The 23,544-nt window shown below is 36.4% G+C and overlaps 2 protein-coding genes across 3 annotated transcripts in view; one reads left to right on the top strand and one right to left on the bottom strand.

Moving 5' to 3' along the window:
• Positions 1-642: 642 nt before the first annotated feature.
• LOC129279011 (GLIPR1-like protein 1) lies at positions 643-5,154 on the top strand. Its single transcript, XM_064095662.1, has 2 exons — positions 643-1,041; positions 4,858-5,154. The coding sequence occupies exons 1-2, from the start codon at positions 844-846 to the stop codon at positions 5,152-5,154; spliced, it is 495 nt and encodes a 164-aa protein (XP_063951732.1). The 5' UTR covers positions 643-843.
• A 1,719-nt stretch (positions 5,155-6,873) lies between these two features.
• LOC129279020 (endoglucanase E-4-like) overlaps positions 6,874-23,544 on the bottom strand; it is a 31,629-nt gene continuing 14,958 nt past the window's right edge. For both annotated transcript variants that reach the window (XM_064094913.1, XM_064094912.1), the window contains exons 4-10: positions 21,812-21,985; positions 20,594-20,941; positions 19,124-19,235; positions 16,603-16,753; positions 12,583-12,733; positions 11,439-11,607; positions 6,874-8,879 (exon numbers count right to left, since the gene is read on the bottom strand). In XM_064094913.1, the coding sequence (XP_063950983.1) occupies positions 8,666-8,879; positions 11,439-11,607; positions 12,583-12,733; positions 16,603-16,753; positions 19,124-19,235; positions 20,594-20,941; positions 21,812-21,985 (1,319 nt within the window). In that variant the 3' untranslated portion in view covers positions 6,874-8,665. The remainder of the gene's footprint in view (positions 8,880-11,438; positions 11,608-12,582; positions 12,734-16,602; positions 16,754-19,123; positions 19,236-20,593; positions 20,942-21,811; positions 21,986-23,544) is intronic.

Genomic DNA, 23,544 nt, shown 5'->3' with positions numbered 1-23,544 from the left:
AATATGAAATAAGGTTCGTTGAACCCCAAATTAAAATAATGATAATTATAATACGTTAACAGAAAACCTGAAAGGAAGGTCATGAATGGGATGGGGAGTAAGAGAACGGTGTCCCTATAAGCACAAAAGTGATATTTTGATTAAAAAAAGTATCATATCTTAAAGTAAAAGTAGATCTTTTATTGCAGTTGGTATTTATTCCCTCTTTCAAAAACGGTGATTTCCCTTACAGAATGATTTCGTCTTCCTATTTTATGAATTTCTTGACCTTCCAAGATGCACAACAATATCAAAAGTGTCCCACTGTTTTTTTTTCCTGATTTCACAGTCATGTCCATTGGTTACTCGGAAAAGATTCATATACTTTTAACCACTAACATTCAGCCAAGAATTGTTTACTTACAATCTTAAATTTGGTAAAACTTGCGATATGAATATGAATAATAGATGGAATGCCAGTGAAGTTGATTCAACCGTATAGCGATTCGACGAGTTTTTGTGTTTGACTCCCGGAATCGCCCTAATAGGGTTGCCTCCTTCGGGAATGTGTATTATCCTGCTTATTCAATAATTCACGGTAAATGATTTTGTCTCCATAAGCAGATAAGTCATATATACACGAAGCGAGTCCAGCTATAAATTGACATCAATGAAAACAGCAAAACGGCAGCAAAAGTATTGCTTAGGTTCTGATTAAATCGCGATTCACCTCCGATGAGTTCGTCATTTAAGAGTTGAAGATTGGGGTGCGGCAAAAGTTCTTTTATCTAGCCGACCGCATTATTTTGACCAGGCTTTTCCTATAGCTCGGTATACGGGCTGAAGGCTCCACTCCATAACAACATGAAGTTAATGTTGATTTCTCTTACTTTTATCGTGGCCCTTGTTCAAGGGGACATCGATGTCGGAGCAGGTGTTCATCGGCATCGAGCGAAGAGGACGGAGACGGCCTTCTCCCAAGAGGAGATTGAGGGAATCGTTAATCTGCATAACGAGTATAGGGGTATGGTGACACCCGAGGCGTCTAACATGAAGCATATGGTGAGTTAATTTGTGCAATCACTAATCCATATATATATATATATATATGTAAAAACACCTTTCAATGAAGGGTTAAATATGACCAAATTCTTAACGTAATAAAAGAAAGAAGTTTAACTTTTAATCAATGAATGAAAAATCAACAAAACTGATTAATTATAGGCCAAATAGACTCAATACGTTGGAAAAAGTATTTTGTTGCCTAGTATTAAACTAAAGCCACTTCGGATTCCGGTGAATAGGAGGAACAACAATTTTGGGAATGGACCTGGAAAACTCCTTTTCTTCAGTCATATCAGGATCATATTAGCTTTGCTGCATTATTACCATTGCCAACATTATTTTTTTAATTATCAATTTACCCTCACTGTCATCAATATTTCCATTTTCGTTATCATCTTCATCATCATCATCATCATCATCATATTCTGCATCTTCTAAAATAATCTAAAATAGGCCATATCATTGCAAAATCTCGTACAATCGATACAATCAACAATAACCTTGCAAGTCGTTATTTGACAATGTTACAAAGTGCGTCTTTTTACTTCGCGCGTACATATTTTCACTTCACTCAGTTTAATAAGCCAACCCCACTACCAATGAACCAACCAAGAAATAAACACATGTTTGTAGGTTTTCTACCTGTTGCAAAACTTGCAAACGTCACATAAACACAAATAAATTTAGAACAACAAATTTTACCAGACACAAAAAAAAATAAAGAAAACAAAAGAAAAAAAACGAGAGTGAAACAAGAGGTATGATAGGTATAGCATATGTTTATTTATGCTATACAGTAGTATGTAACAGTGAAGAGGCAAGGCCATTAATTTTGTTTTACTTTGCTAGGATTGTATAAAAGTTGGTAAATTCCTCACGAAATTATCCGGTTCAAGCAGATTTGTTTTCCAGTGCCAGTTTTAGATGTTTTTCTTATATCTCTGCATGCGAATAAAAATACAAAAAACTTCATTCGGCTCTCTTACCCTAATCCGGAAAATATGAAGCTTATTATCATTATTTTTTGGTTACCATTCAGGTTCACATTACCGAAACACACAAACCCATTCACCGGAAAAACTAATTGAATGCAGGCATTTACGGTCAAGTAAATTCAATTAAAATGCATTTTTTTAGATACACGAATAAAAAGGTATTTTGAAAAGTACTGCTAAATGTCAAAATAACAAAAATAACCCCTTGTCCCATATGCAAATTAAAAAAATGCCAAGTAATATGTTGTTTCGCATTTTAGAAGTGAGGACATAAATGGATTGTTAGTAAATCGTTAGATAGTTGAAATATATGACTTCTATCTATTCGGGGGCTGTTTGCATGTAAAGAAAATGAAAAATGATGTGCCTCAAAATTCAGTAATCCTGGATTCGCCCTTGGTTAAGAATTAAAGTTCTACCCATTTGTAAAGTGTGGATTCCCCAAATTTTAATAACGAGCAAACAATTATGCTCGAATGCATATATTTTTAAGAAGAAATATGGTAACTCAAAAGGTATATACGAGACAGAAGTCAGAAAATCATACAAATTTTCCGCAAAAAATATTTGAAAAATCTACACATTTCGGAAAGCACCCTAAGGCTATATTCAAATAACATGAATAAGTGGGTGATTAAATAAATATAAAATATCGATATTTTTCTACAGTTCATCAACCAAAATCTAGTGCCCATGCAGTCTGTTTTCTAAGTGACTCATAATATATCGATTTTTAATAAATTATTATTGTTTTCATTGTTACTTTCATTATTGATTCTTTATTAGTTCAGTCTCTGCAATTCAGTTTCTGTCTTGGTCAATTTTTATTTTTCAGTTATAGTATTTTTTTCGCCATCATTCTCTTCAGGAGGGTTGAATACATCAATCTCACGTGATGTACAGCTACATGAGGAAGCCACATTGTGAGCGTGAGGTTGTGGGTTAGGGGTGTGTGTGTGTGTGGAGGTGCCGTGGCCGAGCGGTCTAAGGCGCCTGGCTGTACATGTAAAGTCCAGGGTTCGATCCCCGGCCGCAGCACCTATGCCCGTGAGCAAGGCATTTAATCTACAATTGCTCTTTTATCCTGCTTTCAAATAAATATAAATGCTATGTGCATTATTCGTTACTATTTGCACTTGTAAAAAAAAGAAGTGTGTGTGTGTGGGAGGGTGTCGGGGTATGTGTACGTGGGGATGAGCGTGCGTTTGCGTGTTTGGGGTCTACTTGTATCTTTAGGAAATTAGCTGTGATACAAAAAGTTCAAATTTAAGTTCAATGCATAGTTTGGGTTTGAAATAATTTACCGTGCAAAACAAATCTGTTATCTGATGTCATTTAAAATCGAAGATGGTGTCGGCTCCATTTTGTTATCAATAATAAGCGTGTACTTTCTCGAATAAATTTTTTTCTCTCCTCTAAAGACTGTTGTGGGGAGGGTTTCATGAAAGGACTTGTCGAACGTTTTATCTGATAAGTCCCATTTTATCAGACAGTAATTTTAGCTCAGCCAATCAAAATAAGGGAATGAGATGTCAGTTCTGACAAGTTGGACGAAAATGCTGATGAAACTTTCCCAAGGTTTTCAGTAGCGAATAAGTTTGCAGTTGATAACAAGCTTAAAGAAACAGAACTCTGATTCCTTAACCTTAGGAACAAAACAATTGCAAAATTTGTATACTGTAGTCTGATGTTTAAAAAGCGGAAATTAAAATTGAACTCAGGGTGATCTACATTGGAATATGTATCATCTGATAACATTTCATGGAAGAAGGCACATCGCATCACATGTATAAATGAAGCGAGGAACGGAAGGCCAGTCGAGCGCCCGTCGTTTTCTTTGTTCTCTTTGCAAATTCTTTTGTCAAAATGGACGCCAAACAAAAGCAAATATTCGTTCCCATCTTCCACTTGACCAACCCCCTCCAAACAGTACAAGAGGCGTCAGGTCAAGTTTGAGCGCTTGCTGAGGTCATCTTAACTAAATAATGTTTAAAGTAGAAATAAAATAAGGACATGTTCAAGACATTTTTTTTTACAAGTCCACACATAATGTAGAATAAAAGAGCACTGCTGACTGAATGCTCACAGGCCCAGGTGCCGTGGCCTAGCTAGGGCTTCAGTCCCCCCCCCTTTTTTCAAAACCATGTGCAAAAACGAAAAATTACCATCTGATTGTGATTTTTTGCATGATCTGCCCCCCCCTCCACTTTCAAAACTGTTCCGCGTTACGAGCGACATATGAACGACTTGTGTGATCCTTTCTTAGGAAGTTCATCAACACCATTGGAAATATGGTGTGTATTATTCACCATAAGAAAGGATCGCCATTCGTTCGTAAAGTCGCACGTACCTATACGAACAGCTTTAGAAAACACCCGCCTGGAGAATGATGAAATATTCATTTCTGAATGTTGAAGCCTTTCTTGTTTATCACTCTCCTTCTACCATGTTCAGATTTTTATTTTGATACATGGCTTGAATATATCCTTGCATTTTTCTCTTTCTTCCTCTACTTTCTCATCTCTTTTACAGGTTGGAATTTATATTAAATGGTTTTGAATATTGCTATAAAGCCGGGATAATGCAGCGCTTAGAAACATCAAATATAGCTCTATAAAATTATAAATGTTACATATTATCAACATTATTATAATTATCATTGTTATGATGATGATGATGATGATGTCGAAGATAATTATTATCATTATTGTCATTATAAATATTAATATTATCATCATTATCTTTATAATTATTAGCATTATTAATATAAACTTTTTTTTACAACCACAGCGTTAAACTTATATTTTCTACAATACAGAGATGGGACGATAACCTAGCTAGGATGGCTCAGATCTGGTCGGATGGTTGTGTTTTTGCGCACGGTAATCCTGACATCATGACGGACTTCCAATACGTAGGCCAGAACTTGTGGGCGGGGTCAATCTTCGATAACGGCCTTGGAGCCACGGCCAAGTGGTACAACGAGACCGTCGATTATGACTACAACACAGGAACCTGTGCACCGGGGAAAGTATGCGGGCATTACACCCAGGTAAGTGAAGATGACCGAGTTTCGGACCCTGGACCTGATCATGTATGTCCGCTTCGAAATTAATAGCCTAGTTTAGCCGGTGTAATACTGTAATGAAAGTGCTGCTTAGCACTTGATAATAACGTGTTTTTGCCAACCCCTTCCTGAATTTCAGCCAATTAGCGTAAAGACCATAGCTTCAGCATGCTCAGAACACATCTGCTAGCTAGATGCTACTTTCAATCCAGGATGATACGATGATACACAAGAGCTGACAGTAGTCCAAAGCTTTACACAAAATGGCTTATTTACATCTCTTCATCATGCAATATTCATGGAAAGACTACATTGCGTGGTTTATTACTTTGTATATATTTATCATTGTGTTGCAATTTTTTTACACGTTTCGTTGCAGACTGCATTTTTAAAGTATAACAATCTGCAGAATAGCTGGAATGTCATTATAGTGTGAATTTGGTTAATTAAGCCAGGTTTAGTCAACGCTATAAGAATCTTCAGGTCTGTAACTATTGAAATTGAGGTCAACTCAATGTGTAGGATCGGGGCAATTAATCCGGGAAGGTTGAATAATACAATAGGATTGAATGGAACAAAGTCTATAACCCTACTCCTGCTCGCTTCCCCTTCCACGCATGCGTCAACGGCGCTAGTAGTCGTTTTATGCATTTTCATGGCGTCACTCAGATAAAATATAGCGGAGAACGAGGCAACAGAGATATCTTGGGTGAAGGAAAATCTGCACTTCCTGCATTACCTGTATGTCCATGTACAACACGGGCGGCAGAACCAGTGGAGGCACTTGCCCCCCCTAACAAAATATCATAGGAAAAATATCCTTAAAAAAGAAAGAAGTATACCTTTTGTGAAGTAAATATTTTTTTTTAATCTGCGCATTTACGTCCCAAAAGTTGATCCGCTCTTATTTGTTATGTATATGAAACATTTCTTTCCTTTTGAAATTAATTTTCGTATTATACTTTTTTGATGAACATTAGTGCCAATAAAGGGCATGTCATCGTTGTGTCCTCACGGGGTAGCTGAATTAAACCCTCCTACTATTTGCCCCATTTCCCCCTCCCTTTTCTTTTAAGACCAATAATGACATTTTTGGTGAGGACGCAAAATTATTGAATCGAAACCTGGGGAGCGTTTCATGAAAGGACTTGTCGGACGTTTTATCCGACAAGTCCCATTTTATCCGACAGTTACCATAGTAACAGTACCTCTCAGCCAATCAACATCAGAGAAAGATGTCATATCTGACAACTTGTCGGATGAAAATGTTGATGAAACACTCCCCTGTTTCAATTATGCAGATTCATCACTGGTGGTGACTTTTAAAAAATAATTGTTTATATTCTAAGTATTTTTGCTCATGTCGTAGAATAAAGAGTATACTTTGTTAATGAAGGGCATCATTATTTGCCCAAAAGGGGCATTCAGTCTATCCCCTTATACAGTATACTGCCCCGATTATATTGTCTATTTGCCCCTATTGACATAGAAATTACCTCTTTGACCCTCCCCCCGAAAACGAAAATACGCCCCGAGTATTCCTATTATTATCATCATTGTGTTATTATTATAACTTTTATGATTATTATTATTATCATTGTTATATTGTTGATTCTTGATTTCGGCAATGAAAAAAATACATCGAAGAAATCAATACAATGTCATACATCGCAATAATGAACATAACACAATATAGAAACATGCTCCCACATTCTACAATCCCGACCTTATGAGTTACACACGAAAGGCGACCGTAAGCATCCTATTTGTGAGCAATATTGATTTTATTTCAATTCGGGATGAAACATGCTGATGATAAGTTGAATTAACAAAGTTAATTATCACAACGATTTTAGATATTTGAGAAATAAATATTCGTCATCACACCCCTGGTTATGTGATATTTTGTTAGATTGGAAATAAATCTGAAAATATTAGATTGATAAATTTCAATCAATAAGTTTGATATGTTATTGTATAATATAAAAAAAGTAGTGATGTGATTAACCCATCACTACACTCGTTAGGGGTGATTTTTTTAAATCAATGCTATAGTAACAGTAAACATGGTAGTGGAGTTGATTCTATAAGAGAATGAGGAATCTAGGACCTTGATCGTCATCGATTAAGGGTGAGTACACTCTAAAAAAAGAAGAGTACACAAATTACCCAATATTGGAAGAAAGGGAACAAGCGTGTTTGCTGTGTAATCTTTTCCGCAATATTCGACAAAATGCAAGTTTAATGGGTAAATTTCAACGCAACATTGCGTAAAGTTTGCCAAGTATTTGCTATCATTTTACACAGCAAACATACATGTTCCCATTTTGCCCAATATTGGGTAAACCTTTTTAGAGTGTATGCGAGAGGAAAAACAACATTTTTCAGATGTTTGTAGTAGAATGTTGTTCAAATCGTTTTTACTGATTTTAACCAATAACTCAAGTTTTTACAATTATGGCGATTGATAAAATTAACTATTGTAACCAATTAAATTGATATTTAATCTTGACGATAATTCTTATTATAATTATATTAGCCTACATATCTTAAAAGACATGCAGTATTGCCCATCGTTATTTTTAAAACACCGTTTCAGCTTTCCAGAAGGCGACGGATCCAGTGGTAGGGGCGGGGGGGGGGGGAATGTGACAGGCCTCTGTCTAGCCTCCCTTTATCCTAATGTTGTACCACGTGACCCTGTGATCAGGTGAAAAGATGTGTCTTTCACTGTGTTCCTGCTTTTCAAAGTGAAACATGCATCGTATCATTTTAAATGAATGGTCCGGGCTGGAAATATTTATATCTAAATAAATAGAGTAAAAGTCACAAAGCAAAATGCTGAAAATTTCATCAAAATCGGATGACAAATAACGAAGTTATTGAATTTTAAAGTTTATCAATATTTTGTGAAAACAGCTATATGCACATCGTCATGAATATTCATTAAGTGGGCTGATGATGTCACATCCCCATTTTCCCTTTTCTTATGTTATTACAAGAAATCATAAATGTTTCATTTTTTTCATACATGTGTAAATGATGTGTTTCCATTATGATGAAATAACTTGCGGCAGTAAATAACTAATGCACTTAATCAGATGTCAATCCAGTTGTTTTATAGTTCTTGGTAGAAAACTTTTGAATAAACCTTATTTCATATGATAAAGTACAAAATAACAAATGGGGATATGACATCATCAGCCCTTCTAATGAATATTCACAAAGACATGCCTAGAACTGTTTCACCGGAATAATGCAAATCTTTAGAATTCAATAACTTCGTTATTTGTTATCCGATTTAGATAAAATTTTCAGCATTTTGCTTTGTGAATTTTACTCTTTTTATTGAAATATAAATATCCTTAGCCTGGACCATCCCTATAATGAATATTTTTTTTAAACCTTCATTTCTTCCTTTCTTTGCGGCAGTAAGTGCAAACGGAACCCCCTTTTTCTTGTCAAAGGTTTGGCAAACAAACTTATGGATAAATTTACTTCTGTACTCCTAATTATGAAATCCTGGATCCGACTATCCTTCATGTAAAATGCAACTTAGCTAGAGAAGATAATGCCTAAGGCCAGCCACAGCGGACTGGAAGCCGGCATTGTAGTCGCAAGCGACCTCGTTACTCTTGTAGTCATCACGCCTGTCGTCGTAGTTGTCATTGCTGTCGGGTCCTCCGACCAGGGCTCCGGTGAGAGTCTGCGGGTTAGGTCCTTCGTAATTGTAATTGTTCCAGTCACAGGACGCAGGACGGTCGGGACAGGAACTGTTGGTAGATACATACAATAAAGCATCATATATGCCTAACTATTTTGTTTTATATCCTGAATTGCATACATGCATAGTATACAGAAAAGTATTGTTCCTGCATTCTGAAATAAACAAGGTATAATGACTCTGTTAAAAGTTCTGAACACGCCTCTCCTGCCACATTTTCCTTTCTGTTTTTGCCTTTTCTGTATGAGACCATAGATGGGTCCATGATGAGACTATATCGTGCTTTTGAAGAATGATCTGAACCGAGCCATAGTGACCTATGCCTGAGCAACACCATCGAATCCGACTCCAACCCCAACATATAATCGATGATAACTTTAAAAAATAATTTTCTGGTCGGTCTCAGTTGAACTCTAGGAGTATCATACAAATGAAAAAAAAAAACTCTAGACGTTTTCATATTTACACGCCGGTCCAAACCTCTCCTTGTTATGCCCTTCCCTTTTCTCTCTATTTATCCCCCTTTCATTAATTAGCAATCATGGGGTGGGCCGCGACGCATACATTCGTAATTCCGACACTTCGTCAATCCGAAGGTTCGAATATTCCGAAGGTTCGTCATTCCGAAGGTTCGTAATTTCGAAGATTCGTTAGTCCGGAAACGAAATGGGGTTCGTTTAGCCGAAGGTTCGTTAGTCCGAAAACGAAGTAAAGTTCGTTATTCCGAAAATGAAATAAGGTTCGTTTGAAGTACTAATTCTATTCATGTTTTCCATAAAGTTCTCAAAATATTCCTTTTCAGGTCAGATCGTCAAAACTTATCAGCTGGCACTACGTGCTTGCATTTTCATTAGTATGTATAGGCCTACTTATATATGAATTCTAAAAAACTTCTCTTTATATATGACAATTTATAAAAAAAATCAGCTCGCACTTCGCATTCGAAGTAATTAATTAGTTCCATACGCATCTTTTTCATAATTACAAACATTGCTCAGAATGTTCATTTTTTAGGACAAAATTCCCAATATTTCTATAAAATTTAGCTCGCTTTCACGTGATCGCAATATTCAATCAGGGATTAGGAGATACAATTATCTTGTTTATAAGAATAAAGCTAATAAGTCACTAATCGGACTACCCCTTAAAAAAGAAAAAAATCAGCTTGCAGCCGTTTGGGAAAAATGTGAATGAAATCCCCCCTTACTGGCGAAAGCTCGATCCACATCTGTATAATTAAATGTGTATATTATATGCATACACATATAGATTCATGTGAAATAAGTGCCCCCCTCATTCCGAAAATCTGGATACGATGGCTGGTATGGATTTTCTGCCCCGCCCCAGCCAAAAAGGGGTGTTTGAAGTCTTATTACCCCTATTCTGGTCCAAACAATCACCCCCCGCATTTTTTTAAAGGTTTATAAGTGGTTAACATTTAATCAAGAATGGATAGTTTAGTGGACATTTTGAAATTTGACAAAACAATTTCAAAATGCATCATCACGCCCCTAGCGATATTTGATTTGATAACTTCTATGAACTGTAAACTGGTTTTGTTAAGAGTAGTTTACTCGTTGAATGTATTTATATTTTATTGTTTGATGCTCAGTACTCTTTTTGGAAGTTTTAATTATTGTAAACATGTTCAGTTTGGTCCTTGTACCTTGGTATCATGTTACATTTATCTATGTTTAAACCAGATAAATAAAATGAATTATAAAATAAATATTTGCAGGGCTAGCAATGAGAGAAAAACATGAACTAGCCTTATAAGCCTATGTTCATCCCTTTGAGAGAATCTTCGTACGTAAACGCCCTTGGTAACGATAGATCAGCCACTCCCACAGGGGCGGTGAAAGCGGGGGGGGGGGGGGGCAGGAGGCACTTGCATCCCCCAAAAAATCCCCGTAGGAACGAAATACTATTTTTCCAAAATCGAAAATTCCCTTTTTTTTTTTTTAATGAAATGTGCCGTTTTACGAAATGAAATACCCTTTTTAAGTATACATTTTAAATTAGAAAATCCCAATTTCATTTGCTTTTTGTTATCATTTATTGTTTAGTCAAGTAAAAGTAAAATGCTTTGCTCCACTTCACGTTGCTCCGCCGCCCTTCTTTTTGCCTCCCCATTCTCATACCAATTGAACACCAACGGTGTTTCTTCCCCCCTCCACCACGCTTATCCTTTCGGTTTTCCCCCGGCTTTGCCACCGATTATTTCATTTTTCGGATTAACGAACCTTCGGAATAAAGAACCTTATTTCGTTTTCGGATTAACAAACCTTCAGAACAACGAACCTTATTTCGTTTTCGGATTAACGAACCTTCGGAACAACGAACCTTATTTCGCTTTCGGATTAACGATCCTTCGGAACAACGAACCTTATTTCGTTTTCGGACTGACGAACCTTCGGAATAACGCCACAAATGTTCGGATTAACGAACCCTTTTTCGTTTCCGGATTAACGAACATCGAGGTATAGGCAATTTACGTGTTTCGGAATTACGAAGTGTAACCGGTCGCGACCCCTCCCTTCCCCCTGTGGCGCCTCCCTGGATGTGAAACAGGACTATCATCAGAAACAATCTTTATAAAGAAACGAACCTTGATCGGTGATGAGGACGCTGAGGTGGGTTATTTCCAAATCCGATGACGTAACTTCGGCCTGACGAACCGAGCATATAGTCTATTTGAGTTCTTACAAAATCACAATACTCTTGGTAATTGTCGATTCTCTCGTTACACGCTATGGCGGCGATGAAAGCAGTGTTGGCTGTAGTGGTAAAAATCATGGTTATATAAACAAAGGGCATGACAAAATTTTATAAGCGTAATTATATTTAGTATGTCCGATGACTCATGATATGTCCAACATTATTGAAGAGGGCAGAAAAAAAAACAAATTCTACACTGTTAACGAAATTTCATATTTCTCCTTAAACTGTTAAAAACAGAGAGGGTCCTGCAGCAGAGTCTCGAAAACGCCTTTAATCTTAAATTGTGTAAAATTACAGAAAATCTGTATATGGGTTATGAAACATTAGAATTTCCTGTAATATATTTTTTTTAATATAACATTTCCTGTTATGATAATTTAAAGAATGATTCTGTAATCTTCTTTTTTTTGTCAAATCTTTATCATCATTATTTATGTATTTCTTTTAAACAGTGAACAACACCACAAGCATTAGGGAAAATTTCGTTATTTTCATTTCGTTTATTTCCATTCCCAACATTTACAATGTTTTGTTAAATTTGGCCGAACCCAAAAAAGCATTTCGAAAAAGAAGAAAACGTTGGTATTCTCTATTTCCAAGACTATATGGTCATATCCACACCTTCAACATAAGTTTATTGTTGAAATGGGTGTGATGGGTTGCCTGTCTCTATTGAGTCTTGCATGCAGGTAAACTCGAAGATTGACCTGAAATGACCTTTGCCCATAAAATGAGCATCAAGGGCAAATCAAGCCTAAATAAAAGCGTCATAACGTCCCAAATGCATCAACAGAACAGTTACAGTTATGTAATGCGTCATGAGATAGTCTTGCAAGTAAATAGTGACGGACGGACGGACATAGACGGATGGTCTTTGGATCACGTGGGCCTCGCATTCAACTTGGTTTAGGGTTAAGACCCCTTCCCCCCAAAGAAATTAAATAACAGATAATAAAAAGTAATGTAGAATGATAATAATAGAAATAAAAAAATCTAATCAAATAAATAAATAAGTATAACGATAAACTGACCTGAATAGCGAAGCGGCCCCCATTCAGATCGCCACGCTAGTCCCTTGGGTGTGTAGTGAACACTACCACCTGTCATCCAACTGTCTAAGAATCTTTTCACATCTTCCTTATACAGATATGTGTTGGACTTGTCAATTTGGTACATCATCATCTAAACAAAAAAAAAGGCAAACATATCAATGTATTCGTTGAAATATGATATTGTGCAAACATTCCCCAAAATATATATTCTATAGATGCAAAATTAGAATATTCTCTCTAAGTCACTTACATGTACAGCAGAGCATTCAGTGACGCAAAAGTGATAAAGAGCTGCAACTCCGTCGTGAGCGGATGTCCGCTTTCGCAACGCCAGAGCTTTTGCACTTATTAAGCCGTACACCTGTACACTGCTGCTTCCCACGGAAATACCGTGCTGCTTCCACGGAACAGCGGACGCGGTTGTCAGTAAGCTAACAGATTTGGGGCTTCTGGGGGCTCGAGAAATTTTGACATCGGTCATATCCCCCACCCCTTAACAAAATTAAGGGGGATAACTTTTCATGTGAAACTTAGTATTCTCCCCACATTTTCCGATTTCCTATTTTCTAGAGTTATACTTTCCATAAACGTTTGGGTTTAATATAATGAAAAGCAGGGTGTTGAAGGGAGCGTGGGGAATTGAGATTGTAACGTATATGGCACCCCCATCTGTTAACAACATTAAGGGGGATAAATTTTCAAAATGAAACTTAGTATTCTAGCACTTAATTTTGTAAACGCTTTGAAATTCCTCACTTTTAAAATCATCATGGTGAAAAGAACATGACCCCGCCCCGGGACTGCCGCCCCACATAACGCAGTAGAAACAATAGGGGTTTGTAGAGAGTAAAGTCAAATGACTATCAAAATGCCTTAAAAAGTAACTTCAGCCTCGGTCAGGGAGAAATAGTCGTTTTCTCAACAGAGAAACTTAACACTGGAAAGTGTCAAAGATACGGAGCGCTTTTGACTAAAGGCCGAATTGCCTGAAATATGCCTTGCGATGGCTGGCGAAAGGCATATTTTTAAAAATCGTTTTCAATGGTAACTGATAGTAAATCATATTTACCCTTCGTGTTTAGGTTCGTACACCTTCTGAACTAACAGCTGCGATTATTCAAATTCGCGCGGAAATTTTGAACAAGTTTAAAATTTCCCCACGAATTGAAAAATCGTTGGTCGTCTGTTTGAATTCGCATCTCTAGTCTGCGGTAATCGTTCGTTTATCGTTCGTGTGTTATTGTCAAAGTGGACCGATCTCGAAAGAACCCTTAACGAAGCAACACGATGATACAAACGTACAAGAACGCCCGATTTATTCCCTCGTCTTGGTTTCTAATCGCACGCCATATCAAGCAATTGCTCACTGTTCGTTTGTCGTATTGGGTTATATCAACCCTTCACTCGTCTTCGGCTGCAATTTACTCAGAGGTGAACCGAAAAATCGATATCCTTCCATGTCACATTTATTCTTCGTTTACCGTTCGTTGATAACAATGAATAGTTTGACGGAAATTTTATTTGCATTCGTTTAATTCGCATGCATTTCGTGCATTTTTCCCATTCGTCATCCTTCGTCTGCCTACATTCGGTCAGGTGTGAGGGGGCTTTAAAACAGACAAATCTAGGATTTGATAATATATATTTTTTTGTCCACACGGAATATTTTCCGAAACAGCTTTACCGGTTCACCAGGTTTTCGAGAAAGACTTTTTAGCTGTCCTTTGACATTTCATTTCTAATTTAATGGCAAGGATATACAACGAATAAGATAAACGATATCCGTATTATGTAAATTACAAATTACCAAAAGTTAAACAAAATTTACAAATAAGGACAATCTCATCTTGTATCAATATGTGTCTTATAAACTTCTTTTCCAAAAGAGAAGTTCATGTAGTAAAAAATGCACATAAAAAATATTTAGAACATTCAATGGTATATGAACGCACAATAAAGAAAAAAAAATTCTGAAGTAAAGCAATCACAGTGACATTTCTTGAGAAAGGTTCTTCTTTTTTCATAATCACCTGACAATATAAGAAGTAACTATGCTTTGCTTTTTTGCCAATCTGACATTGCTGATGCTTGTGTAAAATTCCTATGTTGGCCCGCCGTATATTTCGAGATCGAAATTTTCAATTTAGAAAAAACAAACAAATATTTGCCCATTTTATCTTGTTCAAAATAAATGAACTGTAAATCGATGGTTGTTGCTTGCCTAATTTCATCAGACAAAAAAAAATTGGTATTCCACATATAATGATAATAATAATAATAGTAATAAATAATAAATGAATAATAATAATAATAGGCATTTATCAGCGCCATCGATCTAGAAATAATCTATTCCGAGGCGCAGTGTTTATTATTATTATTAACCTGGCTTTAGCTCGAGCTGCCTTTCAGCGCTCAGTGCATTCAAGGAATGAATCCTGCCTGGTACCCATTCACCTTACCTGGGTTGAGTGCAGCACAATGTGGATACATTTCTTGCTGAAGGAAATTACGCCATGGCTGACAACATGTCTTGGTTGCCCCTTAAAATATTGAGTTAGGTTGACGCCTCACAAGACTGAGAATATTGATCATAATTAGGGGGGGGGGGGTGATGTGGGTGACATTTTTACGAGGACTCTAATATCCTATTACACTGTAAAAATATATTGGGTAATTATTGTTTCCACCACGAGGGTAATTATGTGTCCAATCAATTTGGGGCAGTATTTTACCCAATGCGGGAAGAATATTTGTTCAGTATAAGGTTAAAAGATAAGCAGCAATTACTTTAGAATGGGCAAATTTTCATCACACTGGATAAATGAAAAATGCCCAATGTTGGTTGGACACATAATTACCCTCATGGAGCACTCTTACCTAATATGTTTTAAGAGTGTATAGAGGCGTGTATTTGGGAAAACAATTCATACAACTTTAATGTGTTTGATAGGACAAACAATTACAACGATAAAGGTAAATTTGTGCTTAACAAGTGTGTGTGATTATGTACATCATGCTATGGCGAGGGGTCGGGGGGGCTGATCCGGTCCCCTGAGTGATCTAGGCTAACCATCGTCCTAATTGATACACAATTAATAGTCTGTCACGTAAACTACAAGTATGCATTGTCTCCTTCTTCCATTGTTGACTGCATATATCTTGTATCATGATTTATGCGATTAATCAATAAATGTTATGCTAAATCCTTTCCAAAAATCTAATCAACATTATGCTTCCAGTAGGTTACATGCAAGTTTTGGGATCACTTAATTTTTTTTCAAGTTTTGTTAATTTCCCTCCGATAGGGCATAAATTTTCATAAAAATTTCAACAATTATTATAATTGACGTAATACAAAGCATATCATAAACACATAGTATAATTTTTAAAATAGTATAGGCCTACAGGACGTTTCAAACAAAAGGCGACGGATCCCTAGAGTGGCCATGCCCTACGCCCATCCGTTCCGCCGCCGACACATGCAGCAGCAAAAAACAATTGAGCACCGAACAATGCCCCCTCCTACAATAATGGATCACCTCTCATCCGAAACACACTGCATATTCATCGTGAAAATATGTTTCCATTAAACAGCAATACGTACCAATTGATTTGTTTCTTTGCTGTTAATGCTATGGGGCTTAAAAATAGTTGTATGTATGCAAAATTTACTAAAACATGATATTTGTCTGATGTGTGTGCGTTTGTGAAGAGAGAGAGAGTGAGAAAGAGAGAGAGAGAGAGGGGGGGGAGGGGGAGAAAGAAAGGGGGACGGATGCAGGGGAGGTACTGAGAAAAGCTTCCTGCATGTATCCACCTTTGTTTATTATTATTATTAATATTATTATCATTATTATTATCATTTTTATTACTTCATTATATTTATTATTATCACTATTATTATTATTATTATAACTTCATTATATTTGTTATTATCACTATTATTATTATCATTATTATGATAATTATTATTATAATCATTTATTTATTTATTTTTACCTGTACACCGGCGTTTTTGTCGTCCCAGGATAGTGCCCATGGTGTGCCGGAGCTGTAGAATTCCCTAGCCTTGTTGAGATAAAAACTATACCCAGTAGCTCTATAGATCCAAGCAGCGGCATAAGCTAGCTCATCATTATAGCCTGAGGAACTGCCGAAGCAAATGAAGGTAGGGGGTGGGATGAGAGCTAATAATACTGACCAATGTCTCCTTGTAATAATGGTATAATCATAATTTTATGGCAAGGGGCGAGCTCATGTCAACAAATTTCGTGGTTAAAAGTTTAAGCCACCAACATAATCTGGCATTATTGATTTTCATAATAACAGAAATGTATTTAAAATGCCCAGATTCTAGGTCTGAATCTAAAACACGCACACGCATGTTGACTGAGATACGCAGCTTGTTTTTATTTAAAACGTAATTAAATTATCAAGTTTCAGATCAGAATATCAAAAATGTTCTGCTCGCACTTCTCACTTCTCATCATTAATGAAGGAAGATACCTAATTACACATTCACTTCATGATTCACAAAACATGAATAGAGTGCCCCGTCTTTAGGTCTGAAATCTTGTTTTAGTTATATACCTATCCCGTTATTCCGTTAATGATTACAAAAATGTGCTTAGAATGTCCATATTTTCGGTAAGATTGTCAAATATTTTTAGATCGCGCTTCGCGCTCGTATTATTTAATTGTTGAAATATGTATCGTCTTAATGGTTAGCTGCAAACAGTCCTTAAAAGGTCCCTTGAATATCAGGCCAGAACGTATTATCAAATATTTCTGCTCGTGCTTCGCGCTCGCAGTAATAATAGCCACCTTTCGCAATCATCACGGACGCTAATATTAGGGTCCCCTAACACAAACGTTGACGCTTAATCATACACTTGATTTTTAAGATTGATTGTACATTATAGTCAATAGAATCAAACGTAGAAAACTGCTCTACAATCAATGCTAAGATTTGTGTTACAGGGGGGTCACAGGCCCTACAGATCTGCTTTTCGTGTGCAAAACTCTTTCCCGCGACACCCGCGCGCCATACATGCATGTATTACGACTGATGGCTGGAGATATTCGAAATGCAGGACCTAAAATAGAATATGACATGGATAAGAAAGTGGTTTTTCAAACAAATCGAGTACATATTGAGTGAGGAAAAACTTACTAAATTAAGGCTTAGATATAGATCATTACAGTCCATCGAATCGATATTGCATTTAATGTGGATTATTTGTGGATGACTGGCAATTGATTCCATGGGTCAGATCACCTCTCCAGCCGAACCCATTTCGCATATGTACACAGCGTATGCAATACGTTTTGAACATGCGGGTTTCTTTTGTTTCTTTTGTTCCCTCCTTCTACACAAACGATACGCCTCTAGCACACGATGTAAAGGGTATTATGTTTTACTTTCCTCAGAAATGGGGGGTTAGATTCAAATTCCGGGGGGACCACTTCCATTGATGAGTGGATACCAGGCACGACCATGGGGTTTCGAAAAGTACCCTAAACAAGGGAAGCAAGTCTTTTCCAGATTATGAAAATGCATCTTTTAACAATTATTTGGCTTGTGAAACCCTACAAGTATTGGAAATATATCCCTTTTTTCAGTATTTTAATCATCGTTTTTGACACCTTTATAACGTTACATAGGCCTATACGTAACGTACTTACCCACTGTTTCCCTTTTACGCGTTGTTGCGCCTGGTATCCACTCTTCAATGAAAGTGGGCCCCCCGGGCGGCCTCTCGAGCTCTGGGAGGAACCAAATGTGGATTTGGAAAGTCGTCCTAAATCGGAAATATCGCCGTTACCATAGTAGCAACCAGAATTTTGCACACGAAACGCAAATTGAATGTTTCCGTTCCAGATGCGAAACGAAAAAAAATCTCATGTCACACAATTTGCATGGCAGGACAGAGTTTTAAGACCATGACGACGGGCCCAAAAGTCTCTTCCAAAATCAACTAATGTCGTAAATAAGCGTTCGCGTTCTTCCAAAGAAAGGTCGGGATTGTCTAGCTACATACGCATCTTGCTCAAGATCTTAAACATTGCCTAGAATGTTCAATTTTCAGGACAAAATGCATTAAAAAAATGGCTCGCACTTCGCGCTCGCACTATTTAAATAGGGCCCATAAGATTATTACATATTTATGTTGTTTTATAAGAGTAAAGCTAAAAAGTGAGCGTTGGGACTACCCTTCAAAGAAAGAAACAAAACCTTTGAGCCGCCGATCGGGGAAAATATGGGTAAAGAATTTTCGGGGCCCCCTATTGGCGAAAGCTGGATCCGACCCTAAATATATAATATGTGTGTTTATGTGTGCGTGTGTGAGAGTTTGTTAGTGTGATCGAGCGCCTTTAGAAAGTTGATTCATGATTTTGCCCACCAATCTGATCGACGCCCCTGATCAGCACCCCCAGCAAAAAAAATCGTTCCTGGAGCCCTGTACAAGGAGGGGGGGGGGGTAATAAGAATTGAAATATAGATGTATTTTTCAATTACCGGTAGAAATCATTAGCTTCAGGAACGGAGTTGGAGTAAATACCAAGATAAGAGTCGGCGAGCTCAAATAACTCTTGTGCTCTCACCCGTAGAGTCTCCGAATATGAATAGTCTAGGAGAAACATTTGCAAAATATATTGTTGAGGAAAACAATTAAGATAATGGCAAGTTACGGAAACGTTTGTAAACAAATTTATTAAAGTGATTAAGAAAAAAACCATTAGAGTTGCAAACAGTTGAGAGAAAACCAACCCAAAATGATGAAAAGTAGGCCAAATGCTGAAATAAAAAATGCTAATATCAAAATTATCTCAATCCCGTCACTGGATAAACATCCGTTCCGGGTCAAAATATAACACAGAATCTATGTTTCCTGACCTTATACTGGGTCATTATTATCATTATTACTTTTATTAATATTATTATTATTATTATCATTAATATTATTATTATTATTATCATTAATATTATTATTATTATTATCATTAATATTATTATTATTATTACTATTTTTACTCTGAACGGAGTAATAAAAATAGTAACAGACTGAATTCCGTGTCAAATAATGACCCCCGATGTTAAAAGGCTGTTCCCATGCTTTCTTAACTTGCGAAACCTGAAGAGATTGGATCAAACATGTTATTATCTAAAATGGTCTAAATGGATGTATCCCTTTTCAACAATTTGAGGCCCGCAAGCACAATTGTGCATACATAATTGGCAGGATCTAACTACTTCAATATATTTCTATAATATTAAATACTCCATCATCATAATCATAGGTTGAAGAGACCTCTTCATATAAACATAATAAATAAGAATCCAAGTTTTTTATGTTTGCTTCCAATGACGGTGAATTTGGTTTTGTCGGCTTTCAGACCCAATGTTTTATTACCTACCCAGTGATATGCTGTTAAGGCCTTCGTGTAAGTTTAATTTAAATTTGTTTAAGATGCCAAAGATAAAGACTTCAAACTGCCGTTTTGGAATTCATGGTGCGTGTTGTGAGAATAATATATTTAGAAGTTTGCTACCTGTCCGACACATTTAATTCAATCAATTTGCTGGTTTAGGTTATTCTTCAATAGTGTTATCCAAACATAAATTATGTTCTATCTGGACTTGGATATCATATCACTATTTTCACAATATTTTATTCCGTTTTGACTGCAATGACTATTCCATAAAAACGAGAACCAACCATTAACATTAAGTTTTAAAACTTGATACTCTAAAGCTTTATATTGTTTTCATTTAGTGTGATATTGTCTTTTCATCTATAGAATCAAATTGTTTTTTTTAATGAAAATGATATATCAATCATAAAAAAAAATAATTTAACAAAGATATTATTAATCAATTAATCAACACAGAAACGGGTAAAAAAACAAGAGGAAATGATTGACTGAAAATAAAAACATGCATTTGACTCATGCAGTAACCATGGTAACATAGTCGGTTTCGTCTTACCACTGTCCCTGAAGACAATACAAGCAGCGGCCAGGGCAGCAGCAGTTTCTCCTGCAACGTCCGAACCAGGGTTGGAACGTGTGATCTTCATAGATGGTCTATACATGGTCATGTCTTCGGGACGACCCCAGTAGGAATGATCAGCATGCCCATCCCCTACCTGGACGAAAAGTTCGTAACTTGCAGACACGTGACACTTGATGAAGTAATCCGTGGCCCATCTTAACTGCTTCTTTGCATTTTCGTACTGGCCCGCTGCCATGTATGCGTCTTTAAACTCGATGATACCCCAAGCGAGTAGAGTGGCCGATGATGCCATTGGAAGACCGAATTTGACATGATCTCCGGCTGCAATACAGATGATATGTCGACTGTCAAAATTTCGAATTGAAATTTTAATTTCAACTTTCCATTCTTGAATTCGAATAAAAAAGCGACAACTTTTTTTTTTCAACTTAGAATTTAGAAAAGCCTTTCAATTAGACAAACAATGTCTGGAAAATTAGGATTTTTTTTGCATTTAAAGGGCATATGAATTAGCAACCTTTAAATCTCAAGTCCCCAGCTACTCAAATCTGGCCATAATGCAACATTCTGAGAAGATTAGATAGGCCCACTTGAATGATAACACACTAATCATGCTAATTCGTTAATCGATTCATTCATATAGCAATGATTATACTACTATTATATTAACTTTTCTCTCAAAACCATTTTAGTTTTTCTAAACAAATTAAATTATAGGCTAATTCAACTTTGTATTACTTACAATAATAATCTAGTCATTTATAACACACAGTCATTTTATTTATGGATTTGTTTTCTTTATTTTATACTGCAGGGTAGGCCTGTTCAGTTATGCAAATGCTTTCCAAAGGTGCCCTGCAGTTTAACAAATAACCCAACATCACAGTAATTCAATGTATGTAACATATAATTAATGATTCTAATGATTTACAGTGTTCTTGTCTCGCCCCCAGAGGTGAAAGCGAGACTTAGGGATCCAAAATGTCGTCCGTCCGTCACAGGTATGGTCATAATTATATACTCAGAGTGAGCTTATTGCCCGGGCGGCACCTCCATTGATTGTATATTAAGCGCGGGGTTTTAATGTATGATTTTTCTTACACCTACGTGTACATATGATTAAATATCAAATAAATATGTAGGTAGATTAACATCAATTGAACGGGTTCAATAATGCAGTTTTATACTTACCGTCGTACCATCCCCCTGTCAAGTCCATTCCTACGTCTTTTCCGTCATAAAGAGCAGAATCACCACGCCAATCGATCCTGTTGTCTTCTGGTAGAGCACCCGACCTCTGGGCCTCAAAGAACAAAATTGACTTTTCAATCACTTCATCGTAATCCATCCAGTTGAATGCTTGGCCTTGTTAAATGATTAGGTCAAATATGAAATCAAGGAGGGTGGGGTAAAAAGTATTTAAAGAAATGATAAATGTCAGAAATTTGAAAGAACACTTTTTACCAAGCATCCATTAGTCCAGGATAGGCCCCATAGACAAGGGGTCGAACCTTGTTTTTTTAGATATACAATGTTTTTTGATGGTTTCTTGTCAATTCGAGGGTGCTGATTCCGAATCTGAATGATGCCACTCTTGTAACCTTGAGCATTTTCCGCAAATTGGCAAAATCCATTATGGCCGCCAAAATATGCAAAGTACCCATGAAAATCATAAAATTGCCCACACATTAGCTATAAAATGCATGTAGTTGTTGTGCAGAAGTGAAATACCAATTGGAAAAGCGATATTTGACAAAATATTTATTTTATTGATATTCAAAATGGCCGCCATAACCCCTGTATACTTTATTATGGAATATGAATGGGGAAAAATATTTTTTTAAACAAGAGCACTATTATTGCATGTGATTGTGACCTGCGAGTGGACTACTGTCTGAAGACATGACTATTAACAAAACTATGTCATTTGTATACTATCTAATGTGATAAATGCTGTATTATGATATTCAAAATGGCTGTCATAGACCCCTTATACTGTGTACAATATATAAAAGGGGACAAATAATTTTCACAACCTTTGAATTTGCTTGACTTTAAAATGCCAATAACTGCGAAATATTGGTGTAACACTGTCTGACAACAAGGATTTATAACGAAACATATATTTTCCCTTGCAATTTCGGTAATTATGCTGCATGTTGACATTCAAAATGGCTGCCATAGGCCCTATCTGTATTATGAACAAAGCGAATGAAGAAACTAATTTTCACAAGAGTAAAAACAATAAACTGAATGTAATTGTAATCTACGAGTGATATATTGTCTAAAAACATGTTTTCAGGCGAAACATATAATTTCCTTTTTCATGCATGAGATAAATGCTGTATTGTAAAATTCAAAATGGCCCCTATGGGCCCTTACAGTATTATGTACAATGTAAATGGGGACAAATACTTTTGAAAGAATTAGGATTTGCCTGACTATGAAATCCATATAATTCTGTTGTATAAGGAAAATATTGTTTGAAAACGTGATTTTTTAAAGGAAATATAAGATTTCCTCTCCCATGTAGGTGATAAATACTGTATTTTGACTTTCAGAACGGCCGCACAAGCCCCTACAAATTCTGTAACATGCGTATAGGGAAACTAATAATCACCAGAATGAGAACCAAAAACACACGTAACTATGTGATGTATAGGTAAAATTTTGTCTTGAACATGATTTCTGACTAAATACATCACATAATGGTTGAGAAGGTAATAAAGGCCTTACTTTGAAATTCAACTTTTGCTGCCATAGCCCAAATTAGTATGTACATTGTAACTGGGAACAGACAATTTGACAAAATTTTTACTATGAAAATGGCTTAATTTTGATGTAAGTGTTAAGTATTGTCTAAACCCAATGATTTCTAGCGAAATATATCATAGCTTGTGTCATAAAGGTGATAAATGCTGCCT

This window comes from Lytechinus pictus, chromosome 2 (genome assembly GCF_037042905.1).
Source record: "Lytechinus pictus isolate F3 Inbred chromosome 2, Lp3.0, whole genome shotgun sequence".
Classification (NCBI taxonomy): domain Eukaryota; kingdom Metazoa; phylum Echinodermata; class Echinoidea; order Temnopleuroida; family Toxopneustidae; genus Lytechinus; species Lytechinus pictus.
Note: the sequence above shows the minus strand (reverse complement) of the source record. Positions and strands in the feature narration are given on the sequence as shown.

Bases quoted from the DNA above. Each gene is read 5' to 3' on its own strand.
- LOC129279011 (XM_064095662.1), top strand. From the start codon at position 844: ATGAAGTTAATGTTGATTTCTCTTACTTTTATCGTGGCCCTTGTTCAA. The intron at 1,042-4,857 runs GTGAGTTAATTT...TCTACAATACAG, and splicing joins CGTCTAACATGAAGCATATG to AGATGGGACGATAACCTAGC.